The following is a 24482-nucleotide window of genomic DNA, read 5'->3' as shown; positions in this document are numbered from 1 at the left end:
ACTGACCACTTTAAAATGTAAAGTCTATAAAGTGCCTGGTCGTTTTTTTGTTTTTTGTTTTCCTTTAATTTGAAAGGACTTTGGAGTCCCAATATAAGGAAGTTAACTGTACAAAAAAAATCCACTTATGAGTTGACTTTTCAGGCTATAAAAAAGCTCACAAAATATCTTGACAGCTTTAAATACTACTCATTTCTTTTGGTAGATTTAGCTACTACGCATGTTGGAGATACTTAGAAAATTTCTTTATAAGAGAAAATATTTCTTTCTGAATGTTTGACTCTCTAGCTTTCACTGAATATTTACATTGCAAGCCAAAATGTCAGTTTAAAATTTCCAGGAACACAAATCAAAGTTCAAGGTATTTAGTAGCCTACAGAATGTCTGATCTCCAGATACACCTCATTAAGTCACCTGTAATTGCTTAACAAGATCTGTACTCACTGGGGCTGGGGTTGTGGCTCAGTGGTAGAGGGCTCGCCTAGCATGTGTGGGGCCCTGGGTTCAATCCTCAGCACCACATATAAATAAATAAAATAAAGGTATTGTGTCCAACTACAAAAAAAAAAAAAAAAAAAGATCTGCACTCACTAGAGTACATTGTTTGCTTGAACCCCAACCCCACTTCAACTTCCTAATCCATCCTTCCAGATCTGACTCTTTTCTCTTCTAGCTGTGACTTCTACTTGTCTTCATAAACATTGTTTTAACTACTGCCTACATCAAATAGAAAACTGACACTTTGTAGATGAGCTAAAATTCACCCAGCCCCTTCCCCAGTAGGTTGGTATAAAAAGTTATTCTGGCCTCTTGCTATTTCTTTCTTTAATAAGGTATGGAGTGGTGGTAGGGGCATGGGAAAAATGGAAGAACTCTGAATGCTATTTCTTTTGTTACTCCGGTTTACCTGAATGGGAGGTGAAAGGTAAACTCAGTGATTTGCCTTTTCCAAGTTTTACATCTCATAAAGTACATTTGTGATCAAAATTTTTGAGGACAGAATGGATGAAGAGCTGACTTTTCAGCAACAACCTGGCCACTTTGCCGCGGACACGTTTATCAGTGACACCAGGAAGCAATACCTTGGAGCAGCCATTGCTGGAGATTCCCAGCAAAGGTTGGCAGGTAGACCGATCACGTGGCACCGGGCCCCTAGAGGGTCTGCGCACGCGTACTCCCTCCGCCCCGCCCGCACCCAAGTGTTCGCGCAGGCGTACGAGGTCAGCGCCAGTGCCGTTGGATACCCTAGCCACCAGAGGCGCCTGAGGACCGGCTCAGGGCTGGACTCCGGGCTACCTCTTGATGGCCACGCAGCGGCATCTGGGGACCTGGCGCTGAGGCCGCCCTCGGCCGGGATCTGCCTCTTCAGCGGACCCGGGCGCTGGAGTGAGGCCCCGGACCAGGGTGACGGCCCAGGCGGGGGAAACCTTATCCTGGGCCTGGACCGGAGAGGGGGAAACTCGATCTTTGGGACTTTGAACAAGTAAAATGCGAGGTAATGATGTCGCTTGCTTTGCTTTCCCAAAGTGTTGGTAGCCATAACGGGACCAGGCGTCTGAGGCCCGCGCCCCACTAGGCCTCCCCGCTGCAGGTTGGGCCTCGTCGCCCCTTGTTTGTCACTTCCTCCAGCTACGGTCTCTGCGTCCTAGCCCAGGACATGCAGAAATGAATTCCTTGGCTTCTGGGAGTTCTTGCTGACTTAGGAGCCAGCCCTGAAAATCAAAAGTAGGAATTATGGGCAAAATATTAGGAAAACAAGAATATCTGACAGACCTGTCAGTCACCGCAGGCTTCCCAAAGATTCCTGCTGCAGCCCTTAGACGGAAACCAGGTAGTGGCCCCCCGGGAGGTAAAGGTGAGCTGGCTGGTGAAGGGTTTTTGAAAATTTTGGACATAAGTGGTGTTTCCGCACCCTGCCACCCTCTATTTATTTATTTATTTGGGTTTTTTCCTAAAGACAGTGAGGGTTTGCATCTCTACCGAAGATGTGAAGATGCTAGAAGTGGATTCTAGTACAAGCTCTGTACTAGACGAGAATTGTTGTAGAATTTCTGTATAAAGCAATCCTGGAGTAAGAGATTAGGGTTTGGAATATGGACTAGCAGACTTGTTCTTTGTCTCCTTTTGGGTTCATGATGGAACCATCAGATAATAAAGACAAATAAATGATTATTTCCATTTACATAAACATGATACATAAGTGGATTGTAGAGTAGCCAAATGTAGAATTTCTTTTAGAAAGAATTCCAATCAATTGTTCCATGAATGTTGGAATATTTCTTTCTTCCATCAAATAAGCTGAGGATTTTAAATACAAACACACATACACACATTCTTTTTTCTCATTAATATTTATTTGACTATTTCACTTGGGGTGGCTTAAGTAGGTGGGGGTCTGATAGAGATTATAGTGTTGCTAAATATTTTACACCCAGAGTCGCTTCATGTCTCTTCCACTGTTTAGCAGTGAGTGTAAAAAGAATTCCTCTAAATACACAAAAGGATTTATTTTTATTTTCTTCTTATCTGAAAAGTAGCAAATAATGATTTTTCATCATTATTCTACGTGAATTCTATAATTCTGTGAATTTTATTTAATTGTGACACAGAGATTTAACTTGGTTGCCTATACATCCAAAGCCGCTTTTTTTACTTATCTCAAATTGAATGTATAAAGTTTGCTTCAATTACTAACATATTGTTTTTATCTTTTGTTATCAGTAGCTCTTATAAGCATTAAGAGACATTGAGAAAATAAATTTCAGAAACAAGGATTAATGAAAACAATCAAGCCATCAAATTTTAAGGGTATGGGATCATTTAGTCAAAACTCCCTTCTTTCTGAAAAGATCAAGACTGAAATTTTAAAATCATCAGTCAGGTGTCATGACTCCTATGTGACATACTAGCAGATGCAGAATTTCACTTCTACAAAAGGATACAGTCCTACAAGGGAATGGAATTATTAGCCAAGTTTTTATCTTAATACAAAGATGATCTAAACACTAGGAAGACTAAAGGGGGAAAAAAAGAACAGGAGCTACTGTTAGGATTGCAGAGCAACTTCAGTAAGTTGTGTGATAGAAGAAAAGATTATAAAGAGAGAAGAACTAGATAGGAAGTATGTGTCCACAAAAAAAAGCACAGTTGGCCAATTCAAGTATATGAAGTTATTTTTTAAAATGCAAACATGGCATTATGAATGATATTAAATTGATTATGAATTGCAAATGAATTGTTGAATGCTTTACCGTAAATTCTCTAATACTGTTCCTTAGATGTCCCTTCTATTAGGTCACCTATAGACACTACTTGCCACTAAAAGGTGATATCTGTAATATACCAGTATTTTTTAGTCACAAAGAGGCTTTTCAGTCATGGAGGCTATCATTCGGAAGAGGTGGATAATCCTGATACCTCTAAGAATTGAAGCATAGAAAGAACAACTGTTGCTTCTAACTTCAGGAAGATGATTAAAACTATAAAAAAGAATCAAACTTATGTATTTTTTTCTGAGGAAATCATATGTGTGTGTTTTGTATTGTTTTGTAGAAGTTTGCTAATAAAGCTATCACCAAAGGTTAGAAACAAAATCAAGTAGAAGAAATGCTTATAGTATGGCATGTGGGAACACCTCTACAGCAGATAGTCTTGTGTTAGGGGTAAGTAATATTTCACTTTGACTAAATTCACGGTCGTAAATATTTCAGTTTTGAGAAGAGTATTCTTGGATCTGGAAAGGGATAGCTTTAGTTAAATCAAAGGATAAGAATTTAATATTTAAAAAAATGTTGATTGTCTTCTACAAATGTCGACTAATGTTACATGTCTAAACATTGACTAAACCAACACACACAGTATTAGAGAAACCCAAGGAATAAAGTTTTAAAAAGAGAGAGGGTATGTGTGTGTTTTAACTTTAAGAGAGACTATCATTGATTTTTTAATTATTATACAGTAGGATATAGTAATTTTGTCTTATTAAATTATAAACCTGTGAGGTTAAAAACAGTTTACTCTTAATAAATACTAAAGAATTATGAGGATCATGCACTTTTACATCTAAAAGGAAGAAAACTTTTCCATTGACTGATTCTTCCTCTGAATTTGAATACTGTGTATGCCATTGTTTTAAGTCTTCTATCAGATTGTTAGCAGAGATCTTTAACCTCTCTGGGGTCCTAGACCACTTTGAGATAGAATGAAAGCGTGAGTCTTCTCCCCCAGAACCATGGATATATGGCTGTTTTTGTACTTTTTTTTTTTTTTTTTGAGTTGGAGAGAGGGAGTTTGACCTCCTGGAACCCACTTTTTGGCTCTGAATTAAGAACTTAGTTTTTATTTTCTCAGTTCTGTGGATGAAACCCAGGGCTTCCACACATACTGGACAAGTGCTGTACCACTAAGCTCTATCCCAAGCATTAAAAGCCATTTTTAAATAAGAAAACCTGCCTGTTGGCAGCGTTCTTTATAAGCTTTGACTATGTAGATATTTCCTAGTTTTCTATAGAAAAGCATCCAGTCATATACAAAGAGACATTATTTTTCAAGCCTACTCCTTTTATCCCTGGCAAAGTCGCATGGAATTAGTATTCTTGATACCAGTATGCTTATACAGGCAGTATTCACTGGGTACCCACTCTGTGCTGGGCACCTAGAGACTAATGATGCAATAAGGAAAAAAACAAAGTCCAGGCCCTCAGGAGTTTTGCAATCTTAGTAGGTAATGTTTCTCCTCATTAAGTCCAAAAAACTCTGAAATGATATCATTCTTGTAAATATGATGCAGTTAGAAAGCTTAAATTCTAAACATAAAGAGTAGATAGGATTGTTATCAAAAAGGAGGTATCTAAAAAAAGAAAAATACATTCTCTACTAGCTAAGTGCATTGTGTTCCATAGACTACTTGCTTTACAAAGTACAAAAACTCTTGAAACATTAAATAGCTTCCTATTAAAGTTTATATGAAAAATGAAAATAACACTCCATCATTTTTAAAGATTAATTATAAAAATGTATAGTATATGAATTATCAGCTCACATAAATTTGAAAATAAGTTTTCTGGGATAATTTTTATATTTTTACAAGTTAAAGTTGAATAATAATTCTCTCCTGTTCTAACTTGTCATTTATCTAATGGAAGGATCTAATGCAAGAAGATCTGCCTGAGATATGCTTTATGTTATTGTATGGATTATGGTTTACTCTAGCATGCTTGTGAAAAAAATCCATACAGACCAAGTATTCCTTGAAGGAAAAGATAAACCTTTCTAAGATTCAAAAGAACAACAAAATGTCAAATATATGGCTTCCTGCATCCAAGTAGATTAGGAACCACATTTTCCTACATACTGTCATTTTCCTACATGCTTTCCTTATACCATAACTTGACAGGTGGTATAATTGAATTGTTAACTTTCTTATGGGAGAAGTGGTCAGAGCTACTATTTTTAAACAATCTTTTGGTCTAGTATGGCTGATTCCTAATTGAGAAACCTCAGTCCTTCCTGATCAGGGCCTTCTTTCTGTACTAACCAATTCAGGAAATACATGGGTAGGTGTATTGCTGTTTTACCATCATCTTTGTAAAGGTGTTGAATATTTCTTATAGTTAAAATTCATTGGAATTGTGTGTTAAATTACATTGTTTCAGTACTAACAACATTCTCTTTTTACAGGCTATCCAGATTATGATTGGCATTTTTCATATTTTCATGTGGTATTTCCTATTGGTTTTGTATATGGGACAAATTAAAGGAGTCTTTGGGACATATGAACCTATAACTTACAAAACAGGATGTGCTTTTTGGGGAATTTTTGTGAGTACAATACATTTATATTGATTTCATTATAATATTCATTTCAGTACTAGAAGATAGAAAAATAATGATAAAAATATTTAATTTTCATATAAAATCTAGATAATGATGCATGGTTGATAAGTGATGTACTGACTCATTAATGAATGATGCACTACTTATATATACCAAAGCATTGCCTTGGAAAAAGAATAAGAGAAAAATAATGAATTTTCAAATTAAATTTTCAAATTAAAAAGCTTCTGCATAGCAAAGAAAACTAGGGCATATGGAGGGAGCCTGCAAAATGGGAGAATATCTTTGCCAGCTACTCTCTGACAGGGGGTTAATATCTATAATATATGAAGCATTCTAAAAGCTTCACATGCACACATACATACAATTAATAAATGGGCAAATTAACAAAGCAGACATTTTTCAAAATAAGTACAGATGACCAACTAATAATGTAAAAATATGTTCAACATCCTTAGCAATTAGGGAAATGCAAATTAAAACTACATTAAGATTTTATCATACTCTAGTCAGAAATGGCAGTTATCAAGAATACAAATAGTAAATGTTGGTGAGAATGTGTGGAAAATGGTACACTCATTCTTTGTTGGTGGGACTGCAAATTAATCCAACCGCTTTGGCAGAGCTTGTGGAGGGAGATTCCTCAAAAGACTAGAAATGGAACCACCATATGATCCAGCTATCCCACTATTTGATATTTATCCAAAAGAACGAAAATAAGCATACTGTAGTGAAAAAGCCACATCAGTGTTTATAACAGTGCAATTGAAATTCACAATAGCCAGGCTAGGAACCAGCCTAGGTGCCCATCAACACACGAATGGATCAAGAAAAGGTAATAAAACACATACAAGGGAGTTTTACTCAACCATAAAGAAGAATGAAATTATGGCATTTGCTGGTAAATGGATGGAAATATAGAACCACTTCTAAGTGAAAATAAACCAGACACAGAAAGTCAAGGGTGTAATGTTTTCTCTCATCTGAGGAAGCTAGGATAAAATAAGGGAAAAAGGTAATGTGAGAGGGAATCCCATGAAAATAAAAGGGAAATCATTAGAGTAGAGGAAGGAAATTCAGGAAAGGCAGGAAGAGGAAGGAGACTCCAAGTACATTTCACCTTTATGTCTATCTATAAAGTACCAATTTAAAAAACAAATAAATAGAAGATCAGTAGAGTAAAGGAAGGGCAAAAGATAGAGAGAGGAGGATAAGGAAAGAGAAAGTACTGGGAACTGAAATGGAGCAAATTAAGTTCCATGCATATGTGATTATGTGAGAGGGACATATTGCCTAAAAAAACCTTTTAAAAATAGCATATTAAACAATACATTTTCTAGAATTTCAATTAAATGTAATTCAGTAAAAAAAATTTTCAGGTTGCAAATTTTGAAAGGCATTTTATTAAGCAGATGACTTAATATTCTAGTTGGAGAGCACTCTCATTTAAAATTCACAAGATATTTTCACTTTGATATCATGTTAGTTTTTCTCTTCACCATCTACCTCCTTAGAAATCTCAGCTTTTGTTACAGAAGCAAGTGTAGAATGTGTGATTTAAATTTACTCTTGTGGAATTTATAAGTTTCAAATTTTGGCCTTCTTAAATAAAGGGTGTTGCATGAATGCTGTTTTTTTTTTCCTAAAATTAGCCTTTGCTAATAAAACCACTAAAACAGATAAGGCAAGGAATATTTCAGGGGGTTGTACAGATCACTTTCGAACAATATGGTATTGTTTTCCTATTCTTGGAAATAAATATTCTCTCATGAAATAATGGGATCTCTTTTTGAAAAGTCAAACAAAAGCATTAATAGCAGCTCTTACCCTAATAATTACTATAAGAGTTGTATTTTGTAAATGACAGTGTGAGATCAACTCACAAGCCATGTTTTCCATATCTGGACATTACTCAGCCAATGCATCATCTCATTAGAAGCAACAGCACTAGAAGAAATAACTGAGTTATGTGTGAAATATTTTATGCACATATAATCAGACTTGATCCCAGATTCATAACTGCCACAGTCCACATTCTGTCCACACTCCTTTATATATTTCTATTACTGGTAACCCTGTGGTTATTTTTTATAACCTTTGGATAGCATCATTACTTCATGATGGATACTTATCATGACCCCTTTAAGTTATTTTTTTTATTACTGTTTAGTATTCTAAAAATACTTGACTTAGAAATTTTTAAAAATACATTTTAAGTTGGCAATCATTATCAATAAATATTTATGTTTTTATGTTCAGTATATTGTATCAGGAGCTTCCACAATAAGATCAACACAGAAATCGAGTCAATACCTGGTAAGTTGAAATGTTGGGATATCGATAGAATTGACTATCACTATGCTTAACAATAGGTCTTAATGAAAAGATGATTCAGAATAATGAAGTAGTCTACACACCCTATAAAACAAATTAAGAAATTAAATGAAAATCTAGGATCACATAAGTTAATGGAGACAAATATGTTGCAGTAGTTAAAGTCATGATTACCTTATGTAAAAGCTTATAAATTATAGTTTTAGGGTTTTTTGTTTGGTATTCTACCTTTTAACATTATATGAATATCATGATTAGAAAGCATTTAATAAAACCTAATGCCTTTATATATACATATTATACTGCTCTAAAATCTTATTTTCTGAAAGTCAGATTGTAAACAGGATTGTATCAAAGTTGGACATTTGTCCAGGAAAAAGATCTATCTGTGATATAGGATAAATAAATTTGATATCTGTTTAAAGTTATTGGTAAATATTCCCAGATGATTAAAACCTATGATTAAAACTTAACTCCATTTGATTGTATTTCCACAAACAGTTTTCATTTTCCATTACTTTTTTTTCTTCTCCTTTTTTAATTTTCCTTTCAGTGGAAACCCTTTGGTTCAAATCATGTTTTACAATCTTCTTAGAACTGATTCACAAGATTGTAAAATACAATATTTTTGGTCCCCAATGGAATTGAAAGATTAATGCTTTTTATTTTTATTTTTTTTAAAGAGAGAGAGAGAGAGAGAATTTTAATATTTATTTTTTAGTTCTCGGCGGACACCACATCTTTGTTTGTATATGGTATTGAGAATTGAACCCGGGCCACACACATGCCAGGCGAGCATGCTACCACTTGAGCCACATCCCCAGCCTAGATTAATGCTTTTTAGTTTGTTGATAATTTAATGTTTTGTCTACATTAACTGGGTTTTGAGTAAACCAGAAATATATTTTGCATGAGCAGCAAGTGTACAAATACTTCTAAAGCCTCACAAACTAGATCAAAGTTTTTAATTAGATGACTTTGTTTTAGCAAGACAAACTGTTTAACCAAAGTATTTATTCTGAATATAATAAATTTACCTTATGTCTCCTTTTCAGACGATATGGGCTTTGATCATGAACATCTTCTCTGTAATTACTGCATTTATTGCACTGTGTCTAACAGTATTTGAGTTGTCTACTTTTCATAGTGTGTCATATAGGAATTATGGACAAGCGGTAAGTGGCCTGTTGTATAGGAAAACCTTAATTTAAAAATTATTATTTTCAGTGATTTTGAAGACTTAGGATATAAAACGAGGCTTGTATTGTTCCTTTATATGGCCGTGAGGTCTTGATTGAAAGAGCTTAATTTTAAAAAATGATTCTTAGGTAATATTTTTAGTGCATATTAACAAGCCATTTGAATTCTTGATTTTCCCAATTAAAATAAAGCAAGTAAAAAATATAAAGACTTCAGTGATAAGTGTCTTGGCATTAGGCACAAGGTCTCTGATGATTCTTTTCATGTAAGAAAAGTATAATCCTGGACCATAAAACCATTCCCAAAATCAACAAAAGACTTCTGCTTATGTATGCATAGTACAAATTTTAAATGCCTAGTGATTTCTCATTACACAGAACTTTTCATAGCAACCTATCTTTGCATCTTATATGAATTTTGATTATATGAAATCACTATATTTCTTCCTAAAATATTAACTACATTTATTCCAGCTGTTCTGGCTTTAAATTTCAAATCACAAAATTAGTGCTGCAAAAGACTTTAGCAATGCTTATAAAAAAAATCTCCCATTTAAAATGAGGAAAGGTTGCAGGAAGGGCTGGCCAACAGAACAAAAGAAATAACAATTAAAATAATGACTATAAGAGTTACTGTAGGAGAGGGATATGACTTTCTCTCCTTCCCTATACACTTCCTCTCTTTACCTGTAATATAGTATGTAGGGGATCATCAGTGGAAATAATTCAGAGAATAGAAAACAAGACTGTATGGCCAGGTCCAGTGACGCGTGCCTGGAATCCCAGTGGCTCAGGAGGCTGATGCGGGAAGGTCGTGATTTCAAAGCCAGCCTCATCAAAAGCAAGGTGCTGAGCAACTCAGTGAGACCCTGTCTCTAAATAAAATACAAAATAGGGCTGTAGATGTGGCTCAGTGGTCAAGTGCTCCTGAGTACAGTCCTCAGTACCCCTCTTCAAAGAGAAGAAAGAAGAAAGAAAGCAAGACCGTAGAATAATAAGAAAATAATTGAAAGTACAGTAATACCCCAAAATAGATGGTGTGTAATAAATGACTTAAATAAACATGCCCAGATTTTCCCTATAAATTCTAAGAAAAATCTCCAATATCTGGTGATTCAATATATAGATAACTTCAATTGTGATTTTGTTTGCAGAGAATAAGAAGGGTGTACTTAAGTACATTCTTATTCCTAAATTTATAAACATCAGTTTAAGATAATATTGCATAATTGTCAAGACCTTCTATATTAGTCTGTTTTTTCAAAGCTATAACAAAATAACTGAGACTATATACTTACAAGAAAGAAAGGCTGAATGTCCCAAGATAGATAGCCCTGTGTGACCTCTAGTAAGGGCCTAATGGCAGATAATATCAAGGGAGAAAGTACCTGACAGGGTCTACAGGTAAGACATGAAAATAAAGATTGGGAAAGGCTCAGTCTTGCTCCTTTATAACAACACTTTCACAAGATTTAGCTAGAGTCTCATGAAAACTACATTAATTCCTTTTAAGAACAGCACCTCCAGTGACCTAACAATCCCTCCTCCCATGTCCATTTCTGAAAGTTCCCTGCCACTTCTTACAATTACCAAATGAGAACCAAGTTTCCATCACATGAACCCTTGAGGGGCACACTGAAACCTTGTCCAATCACAGCATCTGTCTTTTGCAATAAATATTAAGAACCACTGTTGACTGTACTTATCTGAACTCAGTACTAATGATTTTCCCCAAAACCACAAGTTTTATCTTTGTTTTCTGTGATTAGTTATACAAAATGAACTTGTACATTAGACATAGATTTCTTACCCACTGGCTTTTCCCGGTGTCATTGTTGAGTTATGTCTACATTTATTAAGATAGCCAACATTTTACAATATTTTCACATGCTCCTTTTATAGCATAAGAAAGGTGTTTGGCAACATAAGAAAGTCATCCAAGTAATCAGTGTTCCCAGGAACACTATCATCTGTCCCCCAAAGTGCATACCTCTGAAATATGTCTCCCATATAACAACATGGATAATGGTGCAGACTCCAGAACCAGATTGCATTGTTCAAATACTATCCTTATACCTGCTAGCTATGTGTATGCTTTGATGAAGTTTAGCTTCCTGTTCCTTAGTATCCTTATGTGTAAACAGGAAAATGTTCTAATTCATGCCTGTTAGCTAATTGTTTTGTTCTTTCTCTCAAACTCCAAGCCTATTAATCTGGTGGCTAGCTTGACTTTTTTACTTGGCTATACTTCTATCATCATCTCAAACTCAAAAGATAAAAAATAGAAATTGCTTACTTACTCGAAAGTACAGTACTGTAAGACCCCCTTGTTGAAATTGTCTAGACCCAAAATCTTAACCTTGGCTGCTCTCTTTCTACTGGCTTTCCAAATTACCAAATATCATTTATTCTTTATTTAACATTTTAAAATTAGATTTCTCTTAGGTTTAAGTCTAGGAAATATAATGCAAATTGACCTTAGCAAAAAAGAGCCCTTGCTGATTTAAGCCTGGTTCATAAGCATAGGTTATATTTCAAGAACTCATATTCTCTCTCTTACTTTGCTATTTGAGCTGCTCCATCAGACATCTTGCCGCTTTAAGGGAAGAGATTGACAACAACACCAACTTACAAATAAAGGGATGTAGGCAGAGTGATTTTTTAACAGTCTTGCCAGTGAAGAGGCCACAAATAATTTCCACCTGAAATTTTAAGATTTTGTATTGCTGCCAACAAACATAAATTAGAATTAAATCCTTCAATCTTCCTAATCTTCCTGTTGATGTCATACATGATCAAACACCGTTTCATTTAAAACTTCTTTATCATTCCTCAAACATGTTAGTTTCTTGTGTTGTTTGCTTGTGTAAATACACTAGGTCATTGTGATACAACTCTATTATTCATTTTATTTTATTTCTCTGTTAATTATTTTGTCACACTTTTAACTTATTTGGGGGAGGCTATTTCTCTTTTTTCCCACTTTTTTTAAATTGGTGCATTATGGTGTACACACTGAAGAAATCTGTTGTTACATATACATACATGCACACAATACACAATATAACAATATAATTTAGCCAGTATCACTCCTCTGCACTCCCCACCCGCATCTCCCACCTCTTGGCCTCTTTCCTCTACTGATTTCCCTTAGATTTTCATGAGATCCACCACATCTTTCTTTTCTTTTCTCTTCCATAGATTCCTCATGAGAGAAAACATGATGACCCTTAGTCTTCTGAGTTTGACTTATTTTGCTTAACATAATTGTGTCTATTTCCATCCATTTTTCTACAGATGCCATAATTTCATTTTTCTTTCTGACTAACACTCCATTATGTATAAATGCCAACGTTTTCTTTATCCATTCATCTGTTGATGAACACCTAGGCTGGTTCCATGGTTTGACTATTATGAATTGTGCTGCTAAACATGGATATGCATGTATCACTGTGGTACGATGACACTAATTCTTCAGAATGAATACTGAAGAGTAGTAGAAGAACTGGGTCATATGGTGGCTCCATACCTAGTCTTTTGAGGAGGTTCCATACTGATTTCCATATTGGTTGTACTAATTTACAGTCTCACCAACAGTGTAAAAGTGTTCCTTTTCCCCATATCCTCTTCAGCATTTATTATTATCTGTATTCTCGATGACTACCATTCTGAGCGGTGTAAAATGAAATCTCAGTGTAGTTTTGACTTACATTTCCCTAATTGCTATGATATTGAACTTTTTCATATACTTGTTGGCTATTTGTATTTTTTCTTTTGAGAAGTGTTTGTTTAAATCATTAGCCCATTTATTAATTGGGTTATTTGATTTTTTTGGTGTAAATCCTTTCTGAAAAAAGACAGGTTGCAATGAAACAAGTAAATAAAAATTGAAGCTGCCTAAAATTCTGCTTTCTCCTTCCTTTTTTTCTCAGCACTACCCTTATTTCAAAGATCCTATATCTTTATGAATCCTTTCTAGATACTAGTGGCTTTGAGTGAACCTCCTACTGCCTATAATTATTAAGCATATTTTTATCCATTTTGACATATTAACCTTACCATATGTGACTTATTCTCCGTCTTTTCTACTTGATTATAAACTCTGAGAAAGCAGAAAGTTTTTATTTGTCACTGTATTCTCATTATTTAATCCCTAACACTTAACATTTTTTCACATATAAAAGATATTAAATAGAACCAACAAAGAAAAAGGAGAAAGAAGAAAAGGAGGAGGAGAAGAAGAAATTGAAGGGAAAGTGAATTATGTTGTTATTTCTTTTAGATTTGAATATCCTTATTTTCATAGCCAGCACAAAGACTGCTTATTCAGGAAGAGCTCTGTTATGATTTGCATAGCTCACCCATAATGTGTGTAGTTGAAAATATTTCCAGTAACATCAGAAGAGATCTGTTTTATTTATCCTGGAAGTCACAATCACTTGTGTTTTCAAGTAAAATGTTTGTTGAATTCTTCTTTAATTTGCTCATTATTCTATGCTATTACAGCAAGTATCTCTGAGAAATTTTTATCACCACAAATGTAAGTTTAAGTAAATTTGTAGTTACTAATAGCTGTCTTAATAAACAAAAATAGCTTGTTAAAAAACCTCTGGGTTGCCATCTAATCCTTAGAAATAGAAGGGCCAAATCTTATTAACTGGAGACCTTACATAGCAAGTTGTGCCAGGGACTCTGTAGTGAAGACATAAACATTAATTAAAAAGTTACAAGAAGTGTAACAAGAATGCTAAGTGATGAAGATCAAGGACGAAAGCCACATACAATGAATTGGGAAGAAGTGTAGCATGAAAAATTAAGAAGAAAGCAAAATAATAAAAATGTCTAGGGAAATCACATTGGGAAAAGGTCCATTTATTGTTTTCCTTCTTTTCCTTGGTTCTTATACTACAAGCTCCTTCCATGAGCTTGTTTGTGCTTACTAAAAATAATAATGTAAGATTTCTCCCTATTTCCTGATTACAGAAACTAGGGAGGGAAGTTTCACGTATTTTATTGGCCTCGTACCTCTTGGAAATTGGTATTGCACTTGCACATTCAATCTGCTGCTGTGCACGGTTGGTAAGTGTTTACTCAGGCAAATCAAGAGATGTTAAGTTTCTAGAAAGCATACTCTGTAAGGTGATAAAGCACACTATCCAGTGTTTAGAATTAATAAAATGGAATATATTATTTACTTTTCCCCCTTCATTTAATAAATAGAAAACATAAAATGACAAAAGCAATACATGAAACTACATATCAAAAAGTATAGAGTGATTTTTTTACTTAATATAATCTGCATTATATCCACACATCCAAATCTACATAAAAAAATTTTTTACTAATTGTATGATCATTTTCTCATTATCTTGTTACATGTCTTTTTTTGCAACTATCATAAGCATCTTTTCATTAAAAAAAACACATCTAAAGAAAGCCTTCTTATAACTTATTTTTTATATATTTTGCATTCCCTTATTTACTGTATATTTAACTTTGTTCCCAGTTTTCTTAAATTATAAACAATGATTCAATGAATATTTCAATACAAATATTTTTGCAAACAAGAGACTATTTCTGGAAGTGGTAGATTCCTTAAAATGTGGGTGTAGGGTCAAGTTTAATATTCCAAAATGCTGAAATAATTCATAATACCATATAAATACATGAGAATGTCTGTTTTCTCACAAGCTTAAAATAACTAGATACCTAATATTTATTCATGGTTTTTGCAAATATTCATGAAGAATCTACTATTTGCTAGGCTTTTTAATAGGCACTAAGGATGACTAACAAGACACTGTCTCTGTCATCAGGGAATTTGCATTTAAGTGGAGAAGAAAGATATTTATATATAAAATGGCCATATATGTGCATATATACTATATATAATCATGATAGTAAAATGTTATGAAGTAAAGGCAGAATAAGGAGATAAGGCAAAGGTATTTTACATACCATGGTCAGGTAAGACCTAGGGACTGACTGAAGTACACAAACTGAGACCAGAAAAAGGTTTTGGGCCGTGTGTGTGCGTGCACACGTGTGCACATGTGTGTTGATATGTGTCCACATTTATAGAGATAAAAGAAAAAGAGGACTAACATTTTTGAGAGGAAAATGTTAAGGAATAATATAATTAATGTAAAACCATATGTATATAATCCACGTAGATATGTTTAATTGGTGTGTATTATATAGAACAGTGGGTTTCATCGTGGCATATCCATACATATATGTGACATAATTTGGTCAGTTTCACTCCTCAGTATGTCCCCTTGCCCTCTTCTCCCCAGGATCCTCTTTCTCTATTCTAATGGCCTCCCTACTTTCAAGAGATCTAGTTTTAAAAAATACAGAATGAATAGGACTTACAGAATGACTAAGTAAGCACATAGCAAATATTCCTAAAAATATTCTGGAAGTTGATCAATGTATACAACAAATTATGAAGTGTTTGTGAATATATACTGGATCTAAATAAAAACTCATTGTCTCTGATATGTTAGCTTGGGGCTCACTTTGATTCCTTCAACCTCCTTGGTTTTGTTATGCAGAAATTTACCTTGATGATTTCACACTGTGAGGACCAACAGTTTGCTGCTTGAGAGTTAATTTTATTTGAGGCACAACACAGAAATTTCCATGACTAGCGTAATTAAACCAATAGAGATAACAGTCACTCCTAGATTGACTGAGATTACAATATTGTTGGTCAATAAATTGACTAGCAACCAGCCAGAAACTCAACACAGAGATTCAGAGAACAAGACAGCCAACATGGGATATTTACCTTGATAACATTATGTTTATCCTTTATGATCTGGAAGAATACAAATATGTGCAGGAAACTGGAAAGAGCTCTAATGAGCTACTCACCTCTAGCTAAAAAAAAAAAAAAAAAAAAAAAAAAAAAAAAAAAGAAGCCATGCAAAGTAAAGTAAAAGCTGAGATAGACTTATAAGTAGCCTAAACTTTGGAAATATTCTTCAATTCAGAACGAAACAGAAGATCAGAGGACCCGTCGTAGCAGCTCCCTGCAACTGAACAAAAAAACCAGGTCTGCAAGGGCAAGTAAAGGTAGGAAGGCTATAGAATAACATTTACCCCTTATGGTCTGGAAGAATATAAGTATGTGCAAGGGTATGCACACTATGGAAACTGGAGAGAGCTCTAGTGAGCTACTCACCTCTAGCTTAAAAAAAAAAAAAAGCCATGCAAAGTAAAGTAAAAGCTGCAATAGAGTTATAAGAGGCCTAAACTTTGGAAATATTCTTCAATTCAGAACAAACAGAGGATCTGAGGAAACCACATTCTCGTAGCAGCTTCCTGAGTCTGAGCAAAAAATCCAGTTCTACAAGGGCAAGTCAAGGTAGGAAGGCTATAGAATAACATCTAACCCTTATGGTCTGGAAGAATATAAATATGTGCCTGGATATGCACACTATAGAAACTGGAGAAAGCTCTAGTGAGTTACCTCTAGCTAAAAACAGAAGCCATGCAAAGTAAAGTACAAGCTGCAGTAGACTTATAAGAGGCCTAAACTTTGGAAATATTCTTCAATTCAGAACAAACAGAGGGTCTGAGGAAAACACATTCTCATAGCAGCTCCCTGAAACTGAACAAATAAACTAGTTCTACAAGGGCAAGTCAAGGTAGGAAGACTATAGAATAACATCTCTTATGGTCTGGAAGAAAATAAATATGTGCAAGGGTATACACACAAAGGAAATGGAGAAAGCTCTAGTGAGCCACTCACCTCTAGCTAAAAAAGAAGCCATGCCAAGTAAAGTAAAAGCTGAGATAGACAATTAAGTAGCCAAAGCTTTGGAAATACTTTTTGATTCAGAACAAAATGAGGATCAGAGGACACTAAAAACTCATAAGAGCTCCCGGAAAGTGATCTAAAAACCAATTCTGCAATGGTAAATTAAGATAGAAAGACTGGGGAAACACTGGTAGACAATCCAAAGCAACCAGATGAAAAACTGAAGTACTGGTTTCTAGACTATAAAAAGTTAATAAAAGGAGGCAGTACTGGTGGGCATGGTGGCTTGGTGGTGGAGGGAGCTCCCCTCCTAAGCTGAAGGACATTCTCCCATCAGTTTTAGAGAGGCTGAGCTGGCATGGGAGAACCCTCAGCACTCTGCAGAACAAAGTTAGTGAAAACAGGGAAGTGGCAACAACTTTGGAGCCAGAGACTGGAAATCCCTGTAGTTTACCTTTATTTTCCATATTTCTCTATTTTTCCCTTTATTGCCTTGTTCTAGGCATACTTTCTTTATGAATATTCAAGACTAATCAGTCACTTAAGATTTATTTTTCACTGGATCATTGGGTACCCATGCACCGTGCTGTGAGTCAGTCTGGGCACAGGAAGGAGACTAATATCTGGGAGAAACAGTGATTGAAGGAGCCATGACTGCTTTTCTAGGGCACTTTAATTTGAAATTGACCCTCTGAACTCTGGATAATGAACATGGCTGACAAGGTGGAACTGGGACTGATCATGGTTAGGTAAAAAGCAGCAATTCCATGACATCCTATTTTGGACCCTGCACCACCTCCCCCATGTCCAGAACGATATAGAGAATAAACTGGTACATTCCACAACTGCCTACACCCCCATCCACCCACCCTCTTCCCACAGACTGATGTTCTCAGACAAAAGGGTACAAAACAATACAGATTGGTCTACAGGTACATGGTTGAAAGGGTTAGCCAACAGAGCTGACAGATTTACATTCCCTTCCCTGGTCACAATAGCAACCATTTTGCGAATGAGATCTGCTCTGAATCTTATGGTACTTCACTAATCGAAGCTATAGGCAAGGAGGGAGTAGACTTGAGTACGTAATACTCCTCTTAACAGGTTTAGCCATTTTGACTCAGAGCTGACAAAAACAGAACAATAAGTCTATCAACCTTCCTCATAGCTGGGAGAGTCTAAATTCAAAACTCTGAAAAGTCAGGTCTCCAACTTTAAAATCTCAACAAAAAGAAAAACAAATTTTTTGTCAATTAATTGAGTCCTCTCTCAATACTTCTTTATTTTGCTCTTATCTCATTCTCTTCTCTCCTTCATCCTTTATTTATCTTTTGTTGCCCCAACATACTTTTCTCTTTTTTCTTTTTTCTATTTTTTATTCTTTCTTCCACTTCAATTTAGTACACTATCATTAATGCTTAATATTTCCAGAACATTCTATATTATTTCTAACTCTTCTCTTTGGTCAATACATTGTAGAGGTCATTTAAAATAACATAGGATATGTTGATATAAAGTTTACTTTTAAATTTCCTCTGTTACTAGCAGTTATTCTCTCAAAGTTGTACTGGTAGTTGAACTTAACACTTTGATTATGTTGAAGCTAAGATATCCCCAGCCCAGGGATGATTATGAGATAACTACTCACTAAAGGACCCCCACACAAAAGGAGAAGAGGAATTCAACTCAATGGATGTACAAACATCTGATCTCAGAAAACATAGTCACCTCTGATAGTTTATAACCTTCCAATAATTAAATCAAAAGATACTGAAGTAAATGAAATTCTGAAGACATTTTTTAAAAAATATTGAAATGATCAAGGAACTATAAGAAAATCTTAAGTAATGAACTAAGGAAATACAGAATATACAGTATGTGAAAGAGCATTTCAATAAAAATATAAAGAAACCGAAAAAGAAACAGAAATCCTGGAACTATGAGACTAAAAATCAAATGAAAAATTTAGTTGAAACTCTCATTAACGGATTAGATCATGTGTAAGACAGAATTTCAGACCTTGAAGACAAAATATGTTAACTTGAACACTCAGAAAGAAAAAAAAAATCATGATCAGAATATATAACAACTCTGGGACAACATTAAGAGACCAAACATAAGAATCATTGGATTTAAGGAAGGAATGTAGATATAGACAAATAATAATTAAAACATTTTCAGTGAAATAATAGAAAAAAATTCTAAACATTGGGAATTAGATGGGGATCCACATACAGAGCATTTAAAACCTCACACAGAAAAGATTAAAAAAGAAGGTCTCCATGATACATTATTCTTAAAATACCAAATATATAGGATAATGATAGAATTTTAAAAGGCTCAAAAGAAACACATCAGATTATATACAGAAGTAATCCAATCAAAACAACATCTGATACCTCAACAAAAGCCCTAAAAATCAGGAGGGCTTGGAACAATGTGTTTCAAACCCTGAAAGAAAATTCCTTTAAACCAAAAGTGCCATATCATGCACAACTACCTTCAGAATCAAAAGAGAATGAAAACCTTACAAGATAAGCATAAAGAATCCATGACTACTAAGCCATCATTATGGAAAATACATAAAGAAACCCTGACAGAGAAAGTTAAAATCAAATACCAGAGCTCAGGAAAGGGTGAATCTCACTGGAAGAGTAGTTAATTAAATGAGTAATAGGTTCAAATTAAACATATTTATAATAACACTGAATGTAAATAGTCTTAATTCTCCAGCCAAATAACAGACTGGCATATTGGGTTTTTAAAAACAAGGTCAAATTGTATGTTGTTGGGAAAAGACATACCTCTCTCAAGCAAAGACATCCACAGCTGAATGAAAATTTGAAAATTGATATTCCACGCAAATGCAGCCCATAAGCAAGCAGGAGTAGTGACTCTCATATCTAACAAAGACGACTTCAAATTAGAAGGGATAAAGAAGGTCACTTCATACTGGTGAAGGGATTCAAGTCAACAAGATGATATAACAATAGCAAATATGCCAGAAACGAATAAAGTAAATCAAACAAATAAAGAAAATGGCTCTCATAGACCCCAACAGAATGATACTAGGTTATTTTAAACACTTTTCTTACCAACAGATTGGTCAGCCAGGTATAAGTTCAGTGAAGACACTTCAGAAATTAAAAAATATATATTACAAATTAAATGTACCCAACACATCTGTAGACTATTTCATCCAACAACAACTGGGTTTACTTTCTTCTCAGCTGCTCATGGAACTTCTCCAAAAAAAGACCACATTTTAGGTCACAAGCAAGTCACAAGAAATATAAAAATATCAATATAACTAGGGTCTATTTTGAAAGCTTGTATTCCAATAAATTGGAAAGTCTAGAAGAAATAGACAAATTTCTAGACATGTATAATCTACCAAAATTGAAACAAAAGGGGACAGAAAACCCAGAATGGTGACAATCAGTGAGATTGAAGAAAAAATAAAAAGCCTTTCAACAAATGCCCAGGATTACATGGATTCACATCTGTATTCTACCAGACCTTTAAATAACTATTGCCAATGCTTCTCAAATTACTCCAGGAAATATAACAGGGGATAACACCTAATTCATTATATGAAGCCAGTGAGATCTTGATATCAAAACCAGATAACTACACATTAAAGAAAGAAAAACTACAGGTCCCTAATCCTTAATAAAATACTAGAAAATCATATTCAAAAACACATTGAGAACATTATACATGACTGAGTTGGTTTCATTCCAGGGATACAAAAATGGTTCAACAAAACAAATCAATAAATTTAGTTCACCACATAATAAAATTAAGCACAAAAGTGGGCTGGGTTGTGGCTCAGCAGTGGAGTGCTTACCTAGCACATGCGAGGCCCTGGGTTTGATCCTCAGCACCACATAAAAATAAATAAACAAAATAAAGGTACTGTGTACAACTAAAAAAATAAATATCTTTTTTTAAAAAGAACAAAAGTCACATGATCATCTCAGTAGATATTTTTTAAAAATCTTTGGCAAAATTCAGCACCCATTCTTGATAAAAACATTAAAGAAACTAGGAAGACAAAGATCTTACCTAAACCTCTTAAACACTACATGGGAGCCACTATAATACTAAATGGGGGGAAACAAAGCATTTTATCTAAGATAAGCATGTATATATACCTTTACCTCTCCTATTTAAGATGGTATATGAAATTTTAGCCAGATCAGTCAAAGCAAGAGAAGCTTCAAAATGGGGTACCAATAGGAAAGGTAGTTAAATTATCACTGTTTGCAGATTATATGATCCTGCACTTAGAATATTTACATTACTCAATTAGAAAGCTTCTAGATCTGTTGAACAAATCCAGCAGTGTAGCAGGATATATAATCAACATATGAAAATCAATAGCTTTTCTATGTACCAATAGTGAATATGCTGAAAAAGAAACTAGGAATCAATTTCATTCCCAATAGCCTCAAAAAAATAAAGTATCTAGGAATAAATCTAACCAAGGAGATGGAAACCCTCTACAATGAGAATTATAGAATATTAATGAAAGAAACTGGGGAAGACACAGAAGATGGAAAGATCTCAAAATTCTTTTTAGGCAGAATTAATAGTTAAAATGGCCATGCTACCAAAAGCAAAACACAGATACAATATAATCCCAATCAAAATACCAATGATATGTTTCACAGAACTAACTAGAAATGAACTTTCTTAAATTCATATGGAAGAATAAAAATACCCAGAATAGTCAAGACAATTCTGATCAAAAAGAACAACCATAGAAGCATCACCATACCCAATTTCAAATTATGCTACAGAGCTTGAGTTATAATAACAGCATGGAACTGGCATAAAAAATATGTGTGTAGACCAATGAAATAGGATAGAAAACACAGAGACAAACCCACACAGATGCAGTCAGCTGATTCTTGACAAAAATGCCAAAAATACACGTTGGAAAACAGGCAGGCTTTTTAACCAACAATGCTGTAAAACTGGATATCCATGTGTAGAAGAATGAAACTAAATTCTTATTTTATCACCTTGAACAAAAGTCTATTCAAAATGGATCAAGAACCAGGGATTAGTACAGATGCACTGCAATTGCTAGATTAAATCTTAGGGTCAACACTCCAACACCTTGGTGTAGGCATTAACTTCCTTAATAAAACTTGTTAAAGCTCAAGAAATAAAAACAAGAATCAATAAATGGAATAACACATCAAAGGAAACAATAAGAATGTGGAGAGCCTACAGAATGGGAGAAAATCTTTTCCAACTACTCAGAGAATTAATATCCAGAAATTTTTTTAAAACTCAAAAAAATCACCTAAAAAATAACCCATTCAGATGTATGCATTTTATCATATGTGGAAGCTAGAGAGGAAAAAGGATTGGGGCTTGGGGACATGTGGTTAGATCTCATGAAAATCAAAGGGAGATCAGTAAAGAAAAGGGAACAATAGGTGAGAACTGTGGAGGGAGGTGGAGAGTGCTGGGGAGTGATATTGGCCAAATTATATTGTTATATTGTGTGCATGTACAAATATGTAACAACAAATCCCACCATCATGTACATATATAATGCAACAATTTAAAATGTGGGGAAAAAATGAAACTTACACTCCACCAATCACAGAGGTCAATAGGACTTTAGTTTTATTATCTTCAACTGCTCACTGAGATACTCCAAAGGCAACAGTTCAAACTTTAACCAATCAAATCATTTCTTTGTTCTATTTGGCATTCACCCTATAAAAGCCTTCCTCTGGGGCTCCTTTAGCAAAGCCAAAGCACAAAATATTGGAGCTGCCCAATTTATGTATCATTGACTGCTTAAATAAATGAACTAAATAACAACAACAATAATAATAATCCATTAAACAAGATGAGACAAATGGCCAACACATGCATGGGAAAAATATTCAACACCATTAGCAATTAGGAAAATGCAAATCAAAACTGTGATGTAATTTCTTTTCACTCCAATTCAAATTACAGTCATCAAGAATACAAATAATAATAAATGCTGGCAAACATGCAGGGGAAAAGGAACATTTACTCACCCCTGTTGGCATTATAAATGGGTACAACTACTATGGAAATCAGTATGGCAATTATTTAAAAGAGTAGGAATGGAACCAACATATGACCCAGCTACACCACTTGTTGGTATTAGTCCAAAAGAAAGTCAGCATACTATAGCAAGCTATAGAATCAGCCTAGATGTTCATCAACAGGTAAATAAATTTTTAAATGAGCATACAAACACACACACACAAACACACACACACACATACACACAATGAATTTAGTCATTTGCAGAAAAAATGGATGGAAATGGAGAACATATTGTTAAGTGAAATATGCCAGACCAAAATCACAAGTGATGTTTTCTGCATATTTGGAAGCTATTGAGAAAAATCGGGGACGGGGAATCTCATAAAAAATAGAAGGGACACCAGTAGAATAGAGGATGAAGTTCAGGAGGAGGAAGAAGGGGAAGGAAAGGGCACATACTTGGGAGTGAAATTGAACAAATTATGTGCATGTACAAATATATCACAGTGAATCTCACTGTTATGCATAATTATAATGTACCAATTAATTTTAAGAAATAATAAAATTAAAAACTATATTTTTTAAGCTGAACTAGTTCCTCAGAAAAAGGTAGAAGTCTTTCTATCTTAAGGAGTATAATGCTTTGCTATTGCTGACATAGCAAAGTACCACAGACTATGTGGCTTGAACAACTCCAGAGGCAGAAGTTCAAAATGAAAGTGTTTATAATGTTAGTTTCTTAGTTTAAGGCCTCTTGCATAGCTTTGGATGACTGTCTTCTCCCTGTGTATTCACATGGTCTTCACTCTGTTTATGTCTGTGTCCTAATTCCTTACTGGATTAGGGTCCAACTAAGAACATATAACTTCATTACACTTCAGAGACCTAATATCCAAGTATTGTCATATTCCAAGATACCGGGAGTTAGGACTGTAATGTATTAGAGCTTTGTGGACAAGTGCAGATCATAACAAGGTGTTTAAGTATACCCTCTGACTAGTCATTGGCTGAGTACTTAGGCTGACCCAGAGAGAAGCCTAGGAAGCTAGTCTTAAATATAAAAACCAAGAATAAAATGAAAAAGTGAATAGATATATTACAGGCCACACACTGCAAGGGAAATAGAATCCATACAATTAGTGCAAACAAGTTCCTAAAGCAATAACCACTGCCCTATAAGAATATTAAGCCATTGGAATCCAAAGTTGCTTTACCATGTTATCTAAAATGTCCCATTTTCAGCAACAAGAAATACCTGAGAAGAAAAGTATAATGATTTGTACCCTGAAAAGACCACT

General features: G+C 34.5%; 1 protein-coding gene across 3 annotated transcripts in view; it reads left to right on the top strand.

Annotated features, from left to right (window-relative positions):
* The first annotated feature begins 1209 nt into the window (after positions 1–1209).
* The window catches only part of Ms4a13 (membrane spanning 4-domains A13), a 32428-nt gene continuing 9155 nt past the window's right edge, over positions 1210–24482 (top strand). Inside the window, exons 1-8 of one of the 3 annotated variants that reach the window (XM_078045951.1) lie at positions 1210–1495; positions 3553–3662; positions 5680–5820; positions 8095–8151; positions 9225–9344; positions 14352–14447; positions 16367–16448; positions 16654–18366. In XM_078045951.1, the coding sequence (XP_077902077.1) occupies positions 3618–3662; positions 5680–5820; positions 8095–8151; positions 9225–9344; positions 14352–14447; positions 16367–16448; positions 16654–16760 (648 nt within the window). In that variant the 5' untranslated portion in view covers positions 1210–1495; positions 3553–3617 and the 3' untranslated portion in view covers positions 16761–18366. Of the gene's footprint in view, positions 1496–3552; positions 3663–5679; positions 5821–8094; positions 8152–9224; positions 9345–14351; positions 14448–16366; positions 16449–16653; positions 18367–24482 lie in introns of those variants that run through there. The other 2 variants (XM_078045952.1, XM_078045953.1) reach the window with 2 other exon arrangements.

This window comes from Ictidomys tridecemlineatus, chromosome 4 (genome assembly GCF_052094955.1).
Source record: "Ictidomys tridecemlineatus isolate mIctTri1 chromosome 4, mIctTri1.hap1, whole genome shotgun sequence".
Lineage (NCBI taxonomy): Eukaryota > Metazoa > Chordata > Mammalia > Rodentia > Sciuridae > Ictidomys > Ictidomys tridecemlineatus.
The sequence above is the reverse complement of the archived record's forward strand: the minus strand, read 5'-3'. Positions and strand labels throughout refer to the sequence as shown.